This window comes from Liolophura sinensis, chromosome 8 (genome assembly GCF_032854445.1).
Source record: "Liolophura sinensis isolate JHLJ2023 chromosome 8, CUHK_Ljap_v2, whole genome shotgun sequence".
NCBI classification, from domain to species: domain Eukaryota; kingdom Metazoa; phylum Mollusca; class Polyplacophora; order Chitonida; family Chitonidae; genus Liolophura; species Liolophura sinensis.
Window position 1 is genome coordinate 55,706,506 of NC_088302.1, and position 22,166 is coordinate 55,728,671.

At 40.6% G+C, this 22,166-nt stretch overlaps 1 protein-coding gene across 1 annotated transcript in view; it reads left to right on the top strand.

Moving 5' to 3' along the window:
• Window positions 1-22,166, top strand: part of LOC135473769 (teneurin-m-like) — a 257,605-nt gene that overhangs the window by 205,971 nt on the left and 29,468 nt on the right. Inside the window, 6 exon segments of the mRNA XM_064753657.1 lie at window positions 7,974-8,216; window positions 12,053-12,325; window positions 15,816-16,088; window positions 16,765-16,951; window positions 18,846-19,060; window positions 21,886-22,014. Of these exon segments, the coding sequence (XP_064609727.1) occupies window positions 8,036-8,216; window positions 12,053-12,325; window positions 15,816-16,088; window positions 16,765-16,951; window positions 18,846-19,060; window positions 21,886-22,014 (1,258 nt within the window). The 5' untranslated portion in view covers window positions 7,974-8,035.

Here is a 22,166-nt window from a genome sequence, read left to right on the forward strand (position 1 = left end):
TTCCTCTATGAATTACTCTCTGTAACTCCCTCCCCTCTGCCTCCCTGACCCACCCCTACCCCCAACCCCACCTCCACCCCAACCCCAAGCATCCTGACTTCTCAGAGGACACAGTATAATAAAACAAGTAAATTTGCACAGTTGTGTTACTGTGCAGTGATTTGCACAGCGTTTGTGCAGCAGAAGTAAAGTAGCAATGAATGTGAAATTGCAGACATAGAGGTATAGTGTAAATTTTTTAAGTTATCTTTCGGTATGATTTGATTTGGGACATGTAGACATGCAGGCCGTGGTGCATTTTATTGATGAATGCATGTTTGTAATTTGAGAACACACTGTCGTCGTGGTGATTCATTGAATCAAGACAGTTGAATGTTTGATATTAATATGTTTTTAATATGTTTTTTCATATGATTTATGAAACATTGCTTGATTAATATCTTTACAATAAATTCTTTTTTGTATTGTGAAATATTTCTTGAAAGTACAATTTTGAGGTATTTTCATCTTTTAATAAGATTCTTATTACACACATTTTGTCAGTTTAAAGTTAAGTTTTACCTCCATTTCCTCATACAGATACCACACCAGTGATATAACCTGGCCATCAAACTATCTGGCCTTCAGATTTGTACCTGCACCACTGGATGTTTTTAGCCTTTTTGCTCCCTCTGTTTCGTCATTTATAATCCTGATGTGTCCTCGTCACAGATTTAGAAACCATTCGCTCCCGTGTGGAAAGATAACTTTGGTCAAATAAGCTCCTAGGATTGATTTTAATTGTGTAATCTTACCAGCAAAAAAGTTTAAGTGGCCGTTCATAGGAATGTTAATTAAGAGGGCTGAGCATTAATCAGATAATTAGCAGTGAGGCAGGTAATGTATCTCTTCGCTGTCTTTGTGATTCACTAAAGGCAGGCCTGCTATGTTTTCAATCACTGCCATTTGGCTTGATTTATCTGGGATTTTCAGCTTAAAAAACCGTTTGGGCTTGAAAATTTACCTGATTTAAAATGCATTGGTGAGTTTCTAGGCGGGAGATAAGAGTGAATTCTGGGAGGAAATGAGGTGTAATTTGGTGTGGGGTTGTGAGTGAGTCATATGGCTGGTGGAGAACACTTCAGTGATGTATCAGAGCTCTGGGAAGCCCCCTGTCACCAATGTTCTCTTTTACCACCTTTTTACCGGAAGTCTTCAACTCCTTTTTTTATGGTGTTGCTGATAATTTTATCAAGAAGTCACCTTGCAGTATGGAAACAGCCAATTTAAATGAGGATAGAACGTGGTGTTAAATTCGAAATTTTCTTGCCTTTTAGTCATTGTGGCATTTCGTGTTGAAGATTATGTTTTCCTTTGACATTCCTTCATGAGAGGGTCATGCACAGAGCACTGGAGTGTTTTGGACATTCCTTCATGAGAGGGTCATGCACAGAGCACTGGAGTGTTTTGGACATTCCTTCATGAGAGGGTCATGCACAGAGCACTGGAGTGTTTTGGACATTCCTTCATGAGAGGGTCATGCACAGAGCACTGGAGTGTTTTGGACATTCCTTCATGAGAGGGTCATGCACAGAGGATTGGAGTGTTTTGGACAACGAATTTTTACCATTATTTTAGTGGCATCGCAGTGATGGTTGCTCCAGGAACACTTGTTTAGGTGCTCTTCAAGTGTCCACGTTGCCTCCATGGGACCCAAAGCTATGGACCCCAGACATAATAATGATACATGTACTTTATTTTCTGAGGCAGATTAGTTAGTTACAAAACCAATCTTCCTTGAGACCCTTGTGCATACACATGCTGACAGAAAACGTTATTCACAGAGTCTGTATAGTATATACAAAATATAGATGAACCTGATGTAAGATGATCAAAGACTATATACAATGTAGTGAATCATAGACAATTTCATACTTAATCAACAGAGGCATATTTTAACATGATAAACACTTCCATTTTTTTTTTAAATCATTGGCATTCTGTGATGTTTTCACATGTATTTGGTTCCACAACATCACCTCAGAATATCTAAAAGAGTTTTTAATGGCATTGGTTCTAGGTTTTTAGGGGGATGAGGTTGATAGATGCTGTGGATTGGAGGTTAGCTTGATGGACAGTTGCAGGGTGCGTACACTGGCTGAAAAGGTATAAATCAAAACCAAGCCACAGAATTGTTTGATTGTGCTCAAACAATCAGTTTGGACAAGAGAACAGTTTTAGAGAGGAGCAGGGAGTCCCAAACTGAAAACCAATGTTCCAAAAATACAATGCTTCCTCAAATAAGGCAATGCTTCCTCAAATAAGGCAATTCTGCTTCCTCAAATAAGGCAATTCTGCTTCCCCAAATAAGGCAATGCTGTTTCCTCAAATAAGGCAATGCTTCAATAGAAAATCTACATGAATATCTGTATTGATGATATAAATCAAGAATCATACAGGACACTACATGTTCATACAACGTTATAAAGACTGATACTGGTATCATGACATGTTCATACAACGTTATAAAGACTGATACTGGTACCATGACATGTTCATACAACGTTATAAAGACTGATACTGGTACCATGACATGTTCATACAACGTTATAAAGACTGATACTGGTACCATGACATGTTCATACAACGTTATAAAGACTGATACTGGTACCATGACATGTTCATACAACGTTATAAAGACTGATACTGGTACCATGACATGTTCATACAACGTTATAAAGACTGATACTGGCACCATGACATGTTCATACAACGTTATAAAGACTGATACTGGTACCATGACATGTTCATACAACGTTATAAAGACTGATACTGGTACCATGACATGTTCATACAACGTTATAAAGACTGATACTGGTACCATGACATGTTCATACAACGTTATAAAGACTGATACTGGTACCATGACTTATACACAGAACATAACCTGTGCTCCACCATCTCTTCTCATGATAGGATTTTTTTGAGTTTGATTCATGGTAATGAGCATCATGAACGTAAGGCCGTATAGATGTGGATTTTCAGATGATTTTCCTCTATGGATGATTTTCAGATGATTTTCCTCTGTGGATGATTTTCAGATGATTTTCCTCTGTGGATGATTTTCAGATGATTTTCCTCTGTGGATGATTTTCAGATGATTTTCCTCTGTGGATGATTTTCAGATGATTTTCAGATGATTTTCCTCTGTGGATGATTTTCAGATGATTTTCCTCTGTGGATGATTTTCAGATGATTTTCCTCTGTGGTTTAGGGCTATTTTATGTATTTGCACAAACTGTGCTGCCCATTATTACCCTGTCAACCCAAGACTCGTTAAATTCCAATGTCATCTTGTCAGTGCTCATCAGTGTCATTTCACCACTATTTACCGCTGTCAGCTTACCAATGTCCTCTTTCTAGTGCTCTCTATTGCTATTTTTCCCCTATTCATGGGTAGGGTTGCAGAACTTCAGTCAGCGTCAGTCACACCATCCTTGCTATCTCTGTCAGTGGTTACAACTCAGTGGCTTCTAATGTGATCTTGATGAGATGTTTTCTGCACCATGATCCTCCATTAGTCTCCCTTATGAAGACCTATGGATTTATGGCAGACTGATGATGTGTCAGCCATCCCAGTTAGTAATCCATATGACATGTTTCTGCCACTAGAACTTCTTGAAGACACGAAATACTGCAACTGCTGCCTGCTTTTCTTTCTGTATCTCAGGATGTAATCTGTTTTTAACGGGATTATTGTTCTTTTTTGTGACCGATGGATATTTTAGGGTGTTATTGATAGAAGCATACAGACTGGGATCTTATCAAGAAGATTTGACTGGTGGATAATTCATTTTTAAGGGGTTTAGCCAGATTAAGGGGTTTAGCCAGATTAAGTTGATTGATGATACAAACTGGTCTTCTCGAACAGAGTATTGGGTGTGAAAGGCAGCTATCGTTGTCAGAAAATCAAAAAAGTACACATCTGTTACAATAAAGAAAACATCTATGTTCTAAATGCACGTGGACATGGTTTACTAAGTTGGGCATCATCTACTGCATAACTTTACATCATGTACACATCAGCCATGGGGGCCTCCGTAGCTCAGTTTGTTAGTGCGCTAGCGCAGCATAAAGACCCAGGAGCCTGTCACCAATGCGATCGCAGTGAGTTCAAGTCCAGCTCATGCTGGCTTCCTCTCCGGCCGTACATGGGAAGGTCTTCGAGCAACCTGCGGATGGTCGTGGGTTTCCCCTGGGCTGTGCCCGGTTTCCTCCTACCATAATGCTGGGTGCTGTTGTATAAGTGAAATATTCTTGAGTGTGCCATAAAACACCAATTAAATAAATAAATAAATAAACACATCAGCCTTCCGGGTATTCAGATCTGATTTTGAAGTTTTTAATGTGGTTTGATCTCACTGTTGCAATCTATCAACAAGCAAAATCCTGTTGTAAAATTGGAGTGAATGTGAAAATAAAATCATTTTAATAATTGCAAAAATCACAAATCGAATGCTTTTAATATATTTTTGTATGTTTTCATATAACATTAAACATACAAACAATGTGCAGTGTAAAAATGTAGCAAATGTAATCCTATGTTTACCTCCAAATGTGCAGGATAAAGCTGATTTTCTATGGAAGGGATTTGGAGTAGGTTTTTGATGATAGGCTGGACAAGTTATAACTTAACCATGGAGATGGAATACGTGTTTGATTTATACCGAGAAGAGAAGAACCGTTTAAGTGGAAAAGGAAGCCTGTTTTCTCCAATCTCAGAATATTGATGTTTTGGACATGGGATTTTCTTTGTATGAAGATGGAGTTAATGAGCTCCAGTCTGGAATGCATGGCAAAACATTTCTCTGAGCTGACCTGGGAGACTGGATAGCTGTAATGGGGGGTAAAACTGGAGAAAGTATCTTGGACAGTGACTCAACTACCCCATATTGATTATCATAGTGGGATCTAGCGATGGGGAGTCAATTGCTTTGAGCTGTGTTTAAACCGTTTAATTAATTTGCTGAAAATTAGGAAATTTGCATGGTGAGCACAGCTGGTATGCCCACATAAAGCCCAACCTTTGACCCATCACCTGATCACTGCTGAGATGTAATGGGATCTAGAGGAATTTCCTTGGAATAAATTACCCCCATCTTGGACAGCCCCTTTAATCGCTCCTCCCCGAAAAAAAGGGGCAGAGGTTTGTGTGACAGAATGTAGCCCTCAGTGCTCCTTGTCTGGCGGTGTCCCCCTCGTCTTGTCATCGATTGCCCAAGAGCGTAATCCCATCTCGAGTCTCACCAGTCCATGAAGTTATTATTCCACATGGCATGGGGACATTTTACACAATATCTTCCTCACAACTCCTCTCGGGTCTCCTATTTTTTTTAAGGCCAGTAAATGACCCCACTCGCTTCAACGCTCGAGAATGTTTTCACAAGACTTAAGATTAATCATGCAGAAAGCATCCACACAGTTTTCAATATATAAATTCTACCAGTTTTCAGCTTGCAGTACATATCAGTTGCCAATCAGTTCCAGTACTTGTGAATGATGAATGGTTTTAAACAAGATTGGTTCTCTGGGCAGAGGGTAATCGTGTGTTTTGACCTCACGCAATTCCCACCTTCTTTATTTGCCTCGGAAATGAAGTTAAGCAGTCTCGCATCCTAATTTCATTACCGTCATACCTAAGGTGACAAGTTTAACAGTTTCTATGGCAACGTGTTGTAGACTACCTAAGGATGATGGTATTAGGACTTGTTAGTGGCTGTTGCCCGGGAATGTTTTGACCAATTACTGCCTATCAGCTGTCTGAACCAAGGTACCATATGGCTCGTCAAAGGTGTCCATTGTTCTGCTACCAGCGTCTGGAAGGAAGTTGACTTTGGAAGACATTTGCCCTTGGAGTTTGGCACCTATAAAAAATCATTAAACCGCGGGAAAGTTTGGACCTACTTTCTCTCTTGGGGGACACGTTATCTTACCTGAGTGGCCTGTTGTCTAGACTATACAGAAACCTACCCAGGCAGTAACTGGAAGACTTTGAATATTGCCTCATTAAGCACAATGTTGAATTTTGTTAGAAATGCCCCTGGTCTGCCTCCACAAGTGTCCTGTCACCGACTGATTCATGATGTATTGCAAATTCCAATAACAAAGATTCAAAAGATAACAAAGAAGTAAGTTGGTGGAAGCTTTCTAGATTAGCTTGGCTAAAATGTTGAAAAACGTGTATTTTTGAGGTGCTTTACGCTATGTAAAGTTTTATTCTTGTATTATAAGCAGATATTTGTAGGTTACCTTGGCAACTGAAGCAACTGTATAGACATAACCAAATGTTCAGAGAACCCTGGATGATGCCCATGCAGTTTTTCACATAGACTATTGTTTTGAGCAATGCTTGAACCCCTGCATTAGTGCAACAATGGTTTGATAAGTGTTGAAGTCCTGAGTGGCAGTTGTGCTCATATTCATTATACTCATTGGCCTTTCATTAATGCAGCTCTGTATGGCTGGTGGAAAAGATGACTTTTCTCCATATATGTTATTTGGATTTGTTCTGTTTGATTATTCAAGTCAGTCATAAACACAAGACCCAAGTAATGCTGTTGATTTGAACCAAAATATAAATGTGCAAAAAAAAAAAAAATTTAAAAATTGTCACCCATCATGCTTCGGCCTCAGGCCTAATGGGTTTCATTTATTTGAAGAGTGGTTGTGTTGGCTGACTCATAGGATTCCCTGATGATATCAAAAAACAATTTTTCAAAACTGGTGACACTGCCCTCCATGCATTGACTCTTTTGTCCAGCATTGGAATCCCCGTGTCCAAAAATGCAGCACTGAATGCCATTGCTTGAAGAGCATCCCTACTCGGCCATGCATAGTGAAAGGCAATTGATTTTCCTATTCGGCTATTGTCACCGAGCACTTCGGCGTTGTCGGGGACATTCTGTAATTGTTGAAGGTCATAACTGTGGCTGCTTAGTTCATCCTTAAGCCATTCAATTCCTGGAGGACGCCTGTTTTTTCTGCACGCCAGTTCATGATGCGTGGGTATGTCATTGTTTACTGGGAAAGTGGCAGACCGGAAGCAGACAGCAGTCGACCCACACTGTCTGTGTGATTGTAAACAAACACCTCTTAATGACTCTCCTTCCTGTCTGCTCAGGAGTCTGCCTTCAGGCTAATACTTGAATTTAGTGACTGTGTCTCTAATTGCGACATATCATCTAGATCTAAGATCTGAATGGTCACAGAATGTGATCTTGTGCAAGGATACATTTTGAAGAAACAAAAAAACACTACCAGATATCTGTCAGACCAGGCATAGGTCTCCCTAATGAAGCAGCAGTGGTATGTAAAATCTGGGCTGGTTGCATTTTCCTGGTCTCATTGTCAGTCTTGTACAGAAGATTTAAAATATGACTTTACAAAATTATGCTCTTGATAAACGATTGCTTTGGAAAAGAAAAATTGTAATGCAATTAACAATACAAATGACTGATGTCTATGATGTAGGTGTACACAAGGATGAAGAAAACGAGTTCTTCATATGTGCCGTTCACCCATATAGATATTTACTTGCTTTGATCTCTAGAGAGAATGTTTGACGCTTTTCCAGTGTATGGTTTCATGTGCGGGACGTTTTTTCTGAGGGCTGTCATGGCATTGTATCTTGGAGAAGTATTCTCCTAAATTAAGTTTCCCTTGACAAATGACTTCTTACTCCTAACCAACATCTGTCAGAGTGTTAAATTAACACGGCTTCACTTCCCAATGCCTTAATCCTCACTCCGTGTTGGTCTGGGCAAAAATTGTCATATTTCAAACTTGTAAGAAGCTTGTGTAAGATTTGCTGAGTCGTTACGGCGAGCATTTCCCGTCTAATATGATCATAGGTTTGGCAATGATTTCTGCCTGTGATTGGAACAGTCTGATCAACTCTGATTAATAAGACCATATCTGATTCTGTTTTCTTTCAGCTTGATGTCACATGGCTTAGTGTAAAAGAAGAGAGTCACAGGAGCTATTCTATTGGTTCGTGATGGATGGGCAGCCTCGTCCAAAGGCCCAGACGCGTACCCGTCATAACCGGCGGGGCCGGGACCAAGCAAGCGCCAGCCAGCAGTACAGCTCCTCTGAAGAGGACTTTCACTCCGACGACAACCTGAGGCCATATGAAGAAGTCAAAGTGGCCCACCATAACAAGAAGCTGTCTGGTTTAGGTGAGTCCGTCACTCAGTCACTCAGTCACTCAAGCATGGCCATTATGCTTATGCTGCAGAACTTACCCTAATTATGGGACTTAAGGGTCTAAACATATACACTTTTTTTTTCAGACTTCCGAAATATATAATCTTTCTTTTTGTCTTGTATTATCAAAGGTTTTGCTCCGTGTATTTTGAAAATGATGTGAAACTCAGTTTTCACTATCATCAGTTTTTGTGACTTCTTGACTTCCTGATGGATTTAATAGAAAGTGATTATTTAAGCTTACAAGAGACTCTGGTGTAACAAGACAGTTTTGCCATTCCAGTCTGTCTTTTAGCATTCAGTGAAAATTGATCAAATACTTTCTTGTTATATCAGAAATCTAAATGCTGTGTGCCTATAAAATTTCGCATTCATAATCTGTGGCCAAAGATTAATTACATCAAACTGCCAATGAAATAACTTTAAGCCCAGCATACTAGGATTCTTATAGAGAGTCAGTCAGTGTATGGAAGGAAGTTTTAGAGAGGCTATTCTATTGTTAGCAACAGCTCTGCATTTTAAGCACTGAAAGGTTTAATGGAGGCAAATGTAAGTGAGAGTGACGAGTGTGGATAGATGTGTCTTAGGGTGTTCAAGACGAGAGAAGGGGTTAAGGGAGAGAAAACTGCCACGCTGTAAAAGGCTTCTCCCTCGGGTGCATCTAAATGAAGACAATTGATTCAGCTGAGCCAATCAGTTAAATTGGATTTGCCCTGGGGTGGAGCAACACTCGGTAATCGCTCGCTGAAAAACATCAATGTCTCAAAATGGCCATAGAATACTTGCTACCTTCCAGATGATCCTGACCCACATGGCTGTGGCCAGGTCTCTCAGGGTATGGGTGTGTCGCAACACTGCTGACTGCATCACCAGTCAGGAGATACACTTGTATTGTATCTAGATGTAGACGGCTTTCAGCTTTCAGCTGCAGTGTGTTGAATTTAGGGAGATCTGTGGGCTTATCCATCATGTTTCATTGCTATCATTCCTTCTATCAGTGTTATTAATATTTTTTCTGCTATTAAAGAAACATTCTAATTTTCTTGAAGAAAGGAGATTATGATTTTTAGCAAAAGTTATTTTATGAAGCCTTCATGTTTTTTGTGGACAAAATTCAGAATTTTGTGTAATGGTGTGAGGAGGAAATGAAGCATGTATAAAATGCAAATTGGCTGTCAGAGGTGATGAATTACTTATCAGATCATTGCAGCATGTCATAGTCAGCTCGGGACATCATTATGCCTAATCCTCATAGAAATGTGCCAGATTGCTCTGCTAACCAGTTTGTCTTCCCTGATAGGCTTGACAAGGTAAGGTCACCTCCAGATTACTGGGCTTTCACTGGCGTAACCTTAATTTAAGTAGCAAGTCTGGGGTATTGTCAGTACGGCCCTGGAGGGATGAGTCAAGGGATGAACCGACAAGGCACTGCCTGAGCTGGGGCACCTCTTCTTGGGGGTAGCAGGAGTTATGCAGACCTCAAGTTGTGCCCCAGACCACTTCCAAAGTGCCGGGCAAATATGACCTCTGTGCCCAGTGCTTGCTTTGGGCAGGAGGCTTGGGGCAATGGGCGTGTGCAGCTCTCTGTTATTAACTAGATTGTACCTCTGAACATTGAACTGGCCGATACTGAAAACATGTGTGTAGCCGGCGCACACACGCACACTTCTGCTTTGTGGTTAATATAAACATGCTGAAGTTGATGTTTTAATCCCTCCATGAATACTGTAGACATGTCAGATTCTCCAGCTTTGAAAAAAGGGTTTAAGCAGATTATAAACATTGGCAGTTTGGCAGTGAATAGATTCCAGCCAGCTCCGAGAACATGATTCAAGGCAGGAAATTAAGGAAGTGTTTTGGGTAAGAGAAAAAGACAACATGTTTCAGCAATGTGTCTGGAATCTAAAGCAGCACATTGTCACAGATGCACTTCTGTGCCTTTCTTCATTTAGACTTGCTTTTTACTGTGTTATGTTTTGATCACGCCTCAGTCATCACTTGATATTTGTGTTCTTTTCACTTTTTCTCTGTGATCACTGCAGTCCATCCTATTATAGAGGCAACGTGACATACATGTAGCTGAGAAAGAGATTGTCAACATGAACTAAAATACATCATTGTGTCTTGTCAGAAATGAAATACATTGTTTCAGTTCAAAACCAAAGAGTTTATGTGCTCTAAGTGAATGGGGATTAACCCGAAATTATAAACTGGTGCAATGTTTTTGTTAAATAGAATTCGCCCAGGTCTTTATGTTTCATGGAATTGTCTCAGACACATCAAACATCATTGTGACCGTTCTTGTGATGGTGAGAAGTGGTAAAGTAATGCATTGGAATTACACACCCTCATTAAATTCCAAAACTGTAGATAACTGTAATTGTAATAGTTTGTATTCGGTGCATTTCTAATCTCTGTACAGATTTATTTACTTTTGTATGAATTGCTCTCATGAAATTATGCACATAACAGCCATTTCATTTTCAACATCGTTTTGTGATGGCCAGTAAGCTTAATTGACATGCAGACGTGGGCATTTTAGACTAGAAATCAGAAAGGACAAGCAGATTAACATCTTAAGATATTTATCTTTACATTAAAAGATTGACTTCTGTGGCTTTATGAACAAATCAATCAAGCATAATTGTTGTGATCTCATCATATCTCTTGTTTATGGACCCTTTAGGGCCAGTTGAGTTGCCACACTCCTCAGTGTATTGACTTGGTGAAGACATGCCATCCATGGATGGTCAGTGTTAACTCCTTATTTGGTGCGACAGTGTCATACTTTCTGGAGTCTACGGCAAGGGCTTTGAGGGACATAACTCTGGTTGAAAGCAGAATTGGCTGTTCATGCATCTGATTTTTGTGTATATGTAAATAAGCCTTCATGTGTATACATATGCTTAACTCTGATCTAGCCATGCTGCCAGTGCGTAACCATTCGCTGTGTGAATATTGCCATTTGCTTATCCTAGATAGGTGCACAATTGGCTTGTCCTCTAGTATCCACCGTGTACCCTATGTTTTTATACCCTTGTGGTCAGCCCTTCCAAGAAAAGCCAACAGTGCACCTTCAGGATATCTCACCCACCCATTCGTGTTGTCATCATCATCAGTATCATACCCTTGCTTTCATATTGTTGACCCACCTGTCCACCCACCCTTCCCCAAAACAAGCTTGTTTAAACCCAATTGCAGCCCTACCCCTTACCCTTATGGATTGTTCAGACCCCTTTTCCCTGTTGGTGATCATGCACATTTTATGTAATGTTGCCAGCTTGTGATTCATAAATGTAACTTTGTATGCTGCTGATTGGGTTTGGTGGTCAGGGCAAGAATGCCCTAAAGAGTGTGAATGGGAGGGCACTCATCCCCCGGGGGTGGGGGGGGGGGGCTGGTGCAGGAGACATAAAGCAGCAAGGGTATCCTATCCTTTATTATCCGTCCCCTCATTGGAGACCTCTTAAATCTCCTGTCTGTAATTGTTATATTAGGTGACTAATCCCAAGTGGGCATTCTTGTGACTTCTGGTGGACAGGGCACCAACAAAGGGGCAGTACAAAGATAGGAGTGAGGCACCCAGGGTATTTCCTACTGTTCCACCCCAAATGTGCATCTCCCCCCCCCCCCCCAACTCACACAGCAAGCTTGGCTGATAGGGGTAATTGTCCCATCCCCATCTCCCTACTCAAAACCTTCCTGCATCATCCCTCTGCTTAGTCTTCTTTAGTCAGGCCTTCTTACCTGTGATAAACTGCTTGTACTGCTGTGTTTGACATTGTCATGTCTTGGTTGTTGTCTGTAGGTCTCACACCTGATGAAACTGCCGTCTCCCCTCTGGAAAAAATGGACCACTCCACCCGACTGTACAGCTACCTGAGTGGCTCTGATGGTGATATTGAAACAGACAATCCTCTCTCCCCTCATAACCAACGGCAACAAAATTGGGATGGCCACTCGCAAAGTTCTGTCTCTTCAGAAGAGTTGGGGAAACACCCCCGAGACAGCCGAATTTCACATTTAACTTTGTCAGACTCTGACGGAGAAAATGAGCTGATTCAGGCTTACAATCGAGGAGGTAATGATCGCTGTTCTTCCTACTGTACAGTAGTTGTTCTACTAACAAGTTCTCACAGTCTGTTTTTGCATCTTTGGTTCTTTCGTCAATCTAGGATTCTCTTTGAATCGAATGTTAAAAAGGAAAAAATTAAACCTGGACAAGAAGTTCAGAGATATTTCCAGACATTTGTCTTTTTGGGATGGGAATAAGTGTTACTAGTGGGTGCTGTAACACCATGAGCATGTCGTGAGTGTGTTTGCATGATCTATATGTCTTGCTTCTCTTTGCTTCCTATTGCACGGTTTCTGTTGTGTTCTTGATTTTACTGTTGTCCTTATTAAGAATTTATGCGCTCAATCAACTTTTTTTTGCTGTATATTTTATATGTTGAGTATTTTCCTATAGGAGTTTTACTACTTGTTTTGCTTCCATGATAATCTATGAACCAAATTGACAGACAGGTTCATACATTGCTGATGTATGCGGACAGAGGTTGTGGCTTACATTAGTGTCCATGTGAAAGCTAAATTTGTCTATGCAGTGGTATGGCTGATAGGCATTGTCCATCAGAATGTGACATCAAAGTTTAAGATACCACAGTGGTGGATGTATCACACTTCAGTGGACAGTTTCCACAGATTTCATCCCATGAAAACATCAAACAGATTTTACAAAACCATCACATGAAATGTAGATAGTGCATGTATGGAAGATTTCCAAAGCAATGATGTAGCCAAGTACAACCAATCAGAGCTTATTCCAGTCATTTAGACCAACCATCCAGAACTATAATGCAGTGTGGCAACCATTATACAGAGAATCCAATGACAAAACCTGTTTGTCCTGAAAGAATAGCGCAAAATCTGATGTCTATCAGGGATTATGTACCAAGGCAAAATAATGTTTTGTTACCAATTCTTGTTTGTATTATATAATTGAAAACTAACTAAGCTTCTGTTGTGCCTCACGATAGATGTTAATGAGGCCCTGTCATGGTCTGCATGCAGTTTAAATGCCCCGCCCCTTGTCCCCACCCTGTGGGGTAAGTTAAGCATACAAACAGCACCAGCATGTATATAGAAAGGTAACAATGCTCTGTCATATTACCCAGTTTTTCCTTACTCCTTACTCCAAAAAGCAAAATGTCAATTGTATGCTTTTCTTAGAATTGTCTTTGAAGTTTCTGAATCTTCAAGGGAATGAGAGGGGGGAGGAGTCTGAAGAGACTAGATGGCGACAGTTTCACCTGTCAGCTTCGGGTCTGTAAGTGAAAAGAGTCTGCTGACATTGTTATTGATCTGGACTGATCGTAAGTAAGCAACTCAAGAGCCTAGTGTGCCTGCAGGGCCTGTTCGCCTCCCTCAACATCTCCCTGTACACAGTAGCCCTTACCTGACAGAGCTTAACTCCCCAGACCCTAACTCCAGGCCTTCGATTGCCTCCTGTCATGCTGGCCAATGACTTTTCTTCTATCTTTCCCGACCAATGCCTGTCCAATCGGTCTGTTGTAAACAAATCAGAAATGATCGGGTGCCTTCTCTGATTTATCTCTATTCTTTGGCCTGTACACCTTTTTTCTTCATGTGTTCAGGCACAGACTGAAGGCTATTTTGGACATCGGCAGAACGGTTTGTGTAATGGTTTCGTTTATGGTAATCTCTGTCAGCGTGAGGGCTAGCTGCGTTTACCTTTTACAAAGATGTGCTGGTGTTTAACCGGTCATCCTGAATGCTTAATGAGATCTCCCAGACAGTGATTTATTGATTTAAGATTGCACAGTTCTCAGCATTAAATCTAAACTGTACTGACATACAAACAGTGCCCTGTAACCGAGATGATCTAGATGGATGGTCATTGTTCAGTTGGAATTAGTTGATCCTTAAGAGCAGCGCTGCCATATCCCAACTAATCTGTCTTTTCGGATTCAGCTATGGTGAGTCCAATTATGTTACTGCAAGGGCAAACATTTCACTGTGGTATTCTCAAGGCTTTATCATGTCTCTGTAAATCTATTTGGCTGAAGTTTTCAATTTAATGAGAATCAACATTTGCTGATGGCATTACCAGAGCATTTACTCTTCCCAGCAGTCTTGTCATCGGTAAGTCGGGTTTATGTCCCTCTGCAGATCTTGTAGGTATTCTGAATCAATGACTGCCATTTCTGGCTTATTGAGCTGTGAAGTATTTATGGATTTTCTCAGATTCTCTCCATTTCTTATAACTGCCTCAGCTGCATTTGTTATCTGGAAGTACTCAAGAGATTGATTAATGCTCAGATTCATATTGGTATTCTGGTCAGTATTGCGTGGCCATTTTTTATATGATAGTATTGGGTTTTGATAAAAGTTTGATTTAATGCATTCTGCTTCCTGGGTCATATGTTTTTGATATTGCAATTTTAGTGAAATTTTGAATCTTTTATCAGTCAGGTATTGTCATTTGTGGCAGATTTTACTGTTGCTATGTCTTTTCCTGGTAACTGATTATTTTCAGAAATATAAACTGTTGGTAGAGCGTGTGTAGAATGTTTGCCTGTGAAAGGTTAGCATAGTCACTATGTGTGTTCGTAGGGTGCTACAATAACAGGATACAGTCACAGACAGATCCAAGACAGAAGGAGAAATTCAGGTTGTTGAAGCTTCCTGGAGCCACGATTTGGCTTCAGCCCTCCACACGTGTTGTTTTTGTTCTCCACCCTGTTACAGTTATTGTCTTCAATTACCATAGCTGCTGGCAGAGATAAACTGGACATGCTGGATACAAAAATGTCACTGGGTAGACAAACCAGCAGTAGGGCTAGCTGGAACAGGCTTTGAAGACTTAATGTTGGCGTGCTGTTCTCTATGGCAGATCTGCAGCTAGGGCTGATGGTCAGATGGCCACTTAGACCTGCAAATGTCAAACATCCTGGTGCTAACTTCCAGCATTGCTTTCGGCTAGGATTTGTCCATTGGAAGCCAAACTGTTTGACATCTGGTAAACCAACGGACTCAGTGTTCAGAGCTCATCCTCTTTGTCTTGCCTTAGTCTCTGTCTGAGCAGTCCTCATTCTGATGGCGTGCCCGTGAGAAGAAGTCAAGACGGTAAAATATCAAGCTGCATGCCTACAGGGTATGGAGCAACTCTTTAACTCGGTGACATTGACCAGAGTGTGAGCTGGGCTCAGGAACCATTGATCAACATAAATTGGGGCTAAAGAGCTAATGTGATGCAATAAATGCTGTTTGCCGAAGGCAGCGTCTGCAAAAATGGTCCAGTAGAGAATTGTCATGTTCTTCTCTGAACCAGCACACCATAAGAAAACTCATTGTTAGAAAATTCCTTACAGTCATTTAACAGAGCCAATGATCACTTAACTCAACCGTCCAAAAGGTCCTAAAAACATAAATCCCTGTTAATTTTCATGCCAGGAAATTCTCCAGGATTTAATCCAAAGGCATTAAACTGACACTTGGTTCGTTTCTGAGAAGAGAGCCCATTTTACCCTTTTTGTTTTTGTTGTTTGCAGGAAATTCTCAGATTCCCCCACCCACTCTTCCACCACCACCTCCACCCCCACCAATAGAAGACATTCCTCAGAGGGTGCCCCCAGTCGCCCCTCCGCGGCAGTTCTCCCAGAAAGTGTTAGGACCCTCGTCAAGGGGAAATTACTCGGATGCAGAAACTGCAAGGCGTGGAAATTACTCGGACGTAGACAGGCGAGGGCATTACTCAGAAGGGGAACCCAGCGAGTTTGATTACCTGGTTCAAACCTCTTCAGGCAACGTCTTTATTCCACCAGGTAGGCTAGCACCTGGCTTATTAGAAACGGTTCATTCAGCTGGTCTTCATCAGAACTCGGCTTATTGGTGTGAGGTAGAGAAATGTGAAGCTGAAGTCAGCTGAAGCATGTGGCTGCAGTAACTCCACAGCTACGTGTACTTGGCATGTTATTACAGGGCTGATTTTTGCCGGTGCCCATTGAGTCATGCATCATGAAGAGAAGGTTAATTGCTCAGTGTTAAGTTTACATCATCTTCTCCTTTCCTGATGTTTTTTTTCCTTGTAAAATTGTAGGCTTTCAGTTTGTCATACACTATTATTTCTTTGTTACATGGAGTATTATCTAATTGATACAACATGATAGCAATGGACTATTGGCTAACTGTTGGTGACTTCATACTTAAAGTTGTAGTTTGGGCATGTCTTTAGATAGGCTTGGTTTCGCTACGTTTCTGACATTCTCTGCCAGTTTTTGTTTACCTGAACATTTCAGTAATAAACACAGAGATTTGCACAAATGGACACCTTTTAGCTGTGAATAGAGCAGTCTCTTTTGCCTTGTATTAAGCTACATGTGATGAATTCATCTACTGTAGTTGTTTTGCTGGTTTTGTTGGACTATCTTGACATTAGTGACATGCTTAGCTTTGTTTCATTTGAATTAAATTGGTATTACTCATAATAAGGTTTTGCAGACTTTACTTTTTCAGCAGACGCACAACCCCGATTTCCACGGACTGTCCCCAGGGCGGGGACAGTACCCCTCTCACGAGGAACTGTAGATAATCCTAACCAACCCCAGGGGGCCACTCTCGACGGATACCCAGTACAACTTTTTAATGCAGAACAACAGATGCAACATAATCAGAATGTGAATGAAAGGTAATTTGAACATAAAAATGTTATATAGGCTTAATATTATTATTCCAGTTGCTTTTTAAAAATTACCCTGTTAGTTTGCTTGACAGAAAGTAACAACAAACAAATAAATCGTCATGCGTTCGTTTACAAAGTATAAAGTGTCAGTTGATGGCTGAAAAACATCCAACCTGTGTAAAGTTACTTGCTGAAGCTTGAGGTAACTTTTTGATTGGTGAACAGAGTCAGGTACACATTTGGACAGTAATTACAGATTTATGTGCTGGCCATGCTCGAGGCTCATCCTCACTGATATCCTCAGTCTCAATTTAATAATGCAATGAAAAACACCAATTACATTTAAGTGGATGAAAAGTTAAAAGAAAAAAAATTGAAAATCAATTATAATTATCCATTGTGCATGAAAAACTTCTGGCTGGAATATAACATTGAAGAGAAGGATGATATTTGTTTTCATGGTGTTGGCCTCAAGATTGATGAGTTCAGTTAAAGATGATGAATGTGTTATCGCAATCAGTACTTGGGACATTTTCACACCATGGTTAATCAACTATGTGCGGCGATACAGACCTTACACAATTTACCTTTTTACTTCTGTTTGATTGCTGCTCTCCAAACCAGCTTTTTGTCAATCTGGTAGACAGCTGGAAGGGTATGTCTACCATCGACCAGACCCTGGGGCAGAAGGAGAGCCTCACTGCCAAGTTTCCCTCCCTTCACGGCCAACCCCTCCCTCCCTTCACCGCTCAGCTGACTTCTGGGCAGCCTGAACAGCTTCTAACCAGTACATCCACAATTAGTTCTGGTTGACTAGTGCAGAGACAATGTGTCACAAGTTTTGTCATATCTCCAGCATCAGTGCCATTTTGCTGATGGAAAGCTAACAGTGTAACATGGTAAATGACACTTTATTCAAACAGCCAATAACGATGTTTTCACACTTTGCCTAATTGAAGCACACATACTGCTGATCATGCATGCACCCACTTTCCCCACGGATTGCCTCTGAGAGCAGGCTAAGCGATGCCCACCGCTCCCCATGCCCGACTCGACCCAACGCGCACTGGGCAACTTTCCAGGCTTTGTCTGGCTCCAGGGCATGGGCAATGCGTGTCAGAGACGAATGTGCTGCGGATCTAACGGTGTAAAGCTATTACTAATTTATAAAAGCCCTGTGGAGATGCCAAGGATAGAGAAGATGGTGGCCAGTTGAACCTGTAGCAGTGGGCGCTGTCTCGTTGAAATGACAGCTGCAAGCGCAGAGTCTGCATGTTAACACGTAACAAAACAGCACCACCCTCCCTCCCAGACGCATGTCAAGTGATCAAAACACACCATGAACACTTCTCCCCAGCCCCTAAGAGCTGGTTCTACACAACCTGCCCCCACAGTCTGTACAAATGACTATTACAGAAGCGATAAAGATTATTTATTCATATCTAATGTGTGGTTTTGATGAGGGGGCACTAACATGGCTCATGATTGTAACACTGTCCTGAGATGGTGGACACGTCTTCACTTTAGTCTCGCTTTGTCAAGACGTAATAATGCTCGCTCAACGTTTCCTGTCAAGCTTGTTGCTTAAGTCAGTTCCCTTGGAAAAGCACGCATAATAAGGTTCAGTTCAACCAGATGTTGGTGAGTCGTCTTGTAGCTTGAGGTATGATCAAAGCAGCTATAGCAGAGACAAGTGAATCAAATAAATGACACAAAAAATCAATTGATAAAAACTAATTTACAGTTGAGATAAACTACTCTAAGAAAAACTCTATTTTGCCATTTGCCTCCAGAAAAAAAAATCAGTTCTTCTCTTTAGCATTTTTGCTACCTTATCCTTGCATGTTTATGAAACCTGATGTTTTGATCATTCTGTTCTTTTTTTTTTTTTTTTGACCAGGCAAGCGTTCTCATTGCCCCAGTTTGGTGCTACTCCCACCATTCCATTATCGTCATACCCTGGAGTGAACAGCGATTACCCATACTACTCCAAGTTCAGCAGTGCAAGTCACAGAATGAAGAAACAGTTGAAGCGCAAGTGCAGCTGGAAATGCACTGCATTGATACTTCTGCTGCTGTGTGTGGCCCTTGTGGCTGTTGTGGCATATTTTGCAAGTAAGTATGGTGGTGCACAAGGATTCATGCTTTCCCTAATTTTATTAGCTAATATTTATTCATGTTGTACTAAGAAATGACATGTACATAATGTTTACAGAGTTGAGTTATTTTGTCTTAAAACAAATTTTAGGGCTTTCATTAGGTGAAGAAAAAAAATTGAAAAAAACGATTCCTTCTGACAGCTGATGTCTTTCAAAGACACAATAGATCTGTTTGCAAAGGTCAAATTTCACATTGCATTCAGCCTATCTTTTTATGTGTTGCTATAAAATGTGAAATGAAAGGGGTTCAGTTGACTGTAATCTGTATTGGACAAAGAAGAGGCCTCCCGAGAGTTGAAGCAGGGCATCTGGGTTATATCAAACTTGTGGGAATATTGGTTGTGATGGCTCACAGATAGAACAGGCAGTGGGCTACCCTGTGCTATCATGTACTGAGTAGCTGGGTGTGAAAGTCTTCTGCTGATAAGCAGATTCACTTGTTCTATTCATGAGATTTACAAGCTTTTTATGTGTCTATTTTGAGAAGTGTATGCCATATCTATTAAATGGCAGTTTATGTTTCCCCCCTGGGATGTCACATAATAGGAGACTAGAATGTAAGGAATCTTTCCCAAGACCCATATTTTGCCCTCTTCTCTTGTCTGCCATTGCACATTCTTGCCAGACATCTTGGCCACCCAAAAAAACACAATTGGCCATTCCTGAAGGGCTTCCCCCTGACTTCTAATGTTGGATAAGGTTGCCCCCTGTAAAGCAGAACAGGATTTAGTTCCTGTGCAGTTATTTGCCAGTGGAAATTGAACATTAATATCCATTTGGGTCAGTGAAAGTCGTGCTGTGGGGGTAGTCAGCGGAGGGGCGACCCATGCCCACAAAGGGAGAGACCCCGGGTAGTGGGAGCCAAGCTGGTGTGCCTGATGTCTTACATAAAACCACCACGTCACCTCCATGGGAACAGGCATCTTCACACGTCACTGGTGAAAAATAAAAAAAGAGAAAAACTGTGACAAAAAAAAAAAAAAAAAAATAGTGTTTTGGTGTGTTCAAGCGAATACCCAATGCTCCTGCCCAATGACATGAGATTATCTCCTTAAAATTCCCATCATTAAGGACTAATTATTTGTTGCGCCTATTCTTTGAGCTTGCAGGCCCCATTTATTATTCATTGACAGTCTTCACATTTTTCTCTCCCTTAATTACATGTGCATTTTTCTCCATTTGCTGCAGATATTAAATATTTCAGTGGCGTGCATGTGCTGGGCTGGTTGGCAGGGTAATGGTGCTCGCATTTTCACCAGACAATTTGTAGCTTGACATCAATTATGCATAAATGCACGTGTAATGTTTGTTCACTCCAGAGAAAAGGTCATGAAATATTAATTTGAAATTTCAATTTTGAAAGCCTTTCGTTTAGGCCGATTAGGACAGTCGCCCCCACAGGAGCTCAGTTTAAATGTGGTTGCCAATACAAACTAGATTAGGCCTTTTGGTCTTAATATTTTTTTTTGAGCAAATTCGTCATATTTGTTAAGCTAAATCTCATGTGCCATTTCTAACCCAGCCAGTGTTTGTCTTCACCATGAGTCTGAGATGATAGGAAAATATAAATTACAGAAGATGGATTGAAATAATCGCAGATCATGGTAATCCAGTGATATTATGAAAAGAGCATAAGTGAATAAAAGCCTTTTGTTGTAATAGTTTTCTGCTGACTTTTGTTCGATGCACAAAGATAATTCTTTGTCTGAGTCATAAATTAGTGTTCATTGGGATGAATATTTAAGTTCATGTGCTCCAAGACACCAGACTTGTTTTTCTAGCCCAAAGTTTTTTTGAAAGATAATCTCTTATTTTTTGACTGATACATGGAGAAATCTTTGTTATTAATTCATCCCATTCTGTCATATTTTTGTAGAAGATTTTGATTTATGTGAAATTTCTTCAAAAATTTTGGTTTTTGAAGTAATGTTATTGTATGATGCTGCTTAAAATTTGGGGCAACAATAGTGGTTAAGAGAGTATGTGCATAACTTAATGATCACCTTCTGTTGTTAAACTCATTGTTGTGATGTAGCTTTATGGTCAGCCTCAATCCTTACTTTTCCTGGAGTTTATGAATCTCTATATGGAACTAATCTTCATCAGTGCTCTCTCCATAAGTCTCCCCTATGTTGTTCTCTATGATGTTGGCTTTATTTCCATGATTCTCCCCATAAATCTCCCCTATGTTGTTCTCTATGATGTTGGCTTTATTTCCATGATTCTCTCCATAAGTCTCCCCTATGTTGTTCTCTATGATGTTGGCTTTATTTCCATGATTCTCCCCATAAGTCTCCCCTATGTTGTTCTCTATGATGTTGGCTTTATTTCCATGATTCTCCCCATAAGTCTCCCCTATGTTGTTCTCTATGATGTTGGCTTTATTTCCATGATGCTGCAGACAAGTTAATCATCATTTATCAGCAACAGGGTTGAAATTAGTTGTTGGTGAAAGACTATAAATTGTACGCACAGTATCAATTTTTTTCTCTCCAAGTATGTATATGCTTATTTGTATAATCTTACATTGTCTGTGGCAGATACTGTAGTCAAAGTTGTCGACCTTTAGGGTCACTGGCTTTGGTTCAACTGCAGGTGCATGTAAGGAGCTCCCAGTAGTGTCTGGTTTCCTTCACCCATAAACCTGCCCTCAGTCTTACAAGTAAAACATTCTTCAGGATGGTTCAAAAGTCCTGTCAACTCAATAAATTCATGTATTACATAAAGTGGTTTATGTTTCACCCCAATAATCATTACCACATGTTGTTTTGTTGTTTGTAGCTCTGTTGATGATAGAAGAAGAAGAGAGAGTGGACTGTAACTCTCGGACCAGTTATGGCGAAAACCCTAATTCTAACACATCGCATGCACCTGCCTGGCCCTCGTCAAGGTCTTATCAAGACAATTCAGGTTTGTTCAAAAGAAGCAGAATGAAAAAGTCAGAAGGCTGTAATTTTAATTGATGATTGTAAGGATTATTGGAAAAGGATTAAGAAAAAGGCATGTCTGTTTTTGTTTATCACTTTCATTAAGATTGCAAAGGTTTTCTTTTTCAGCTCGTT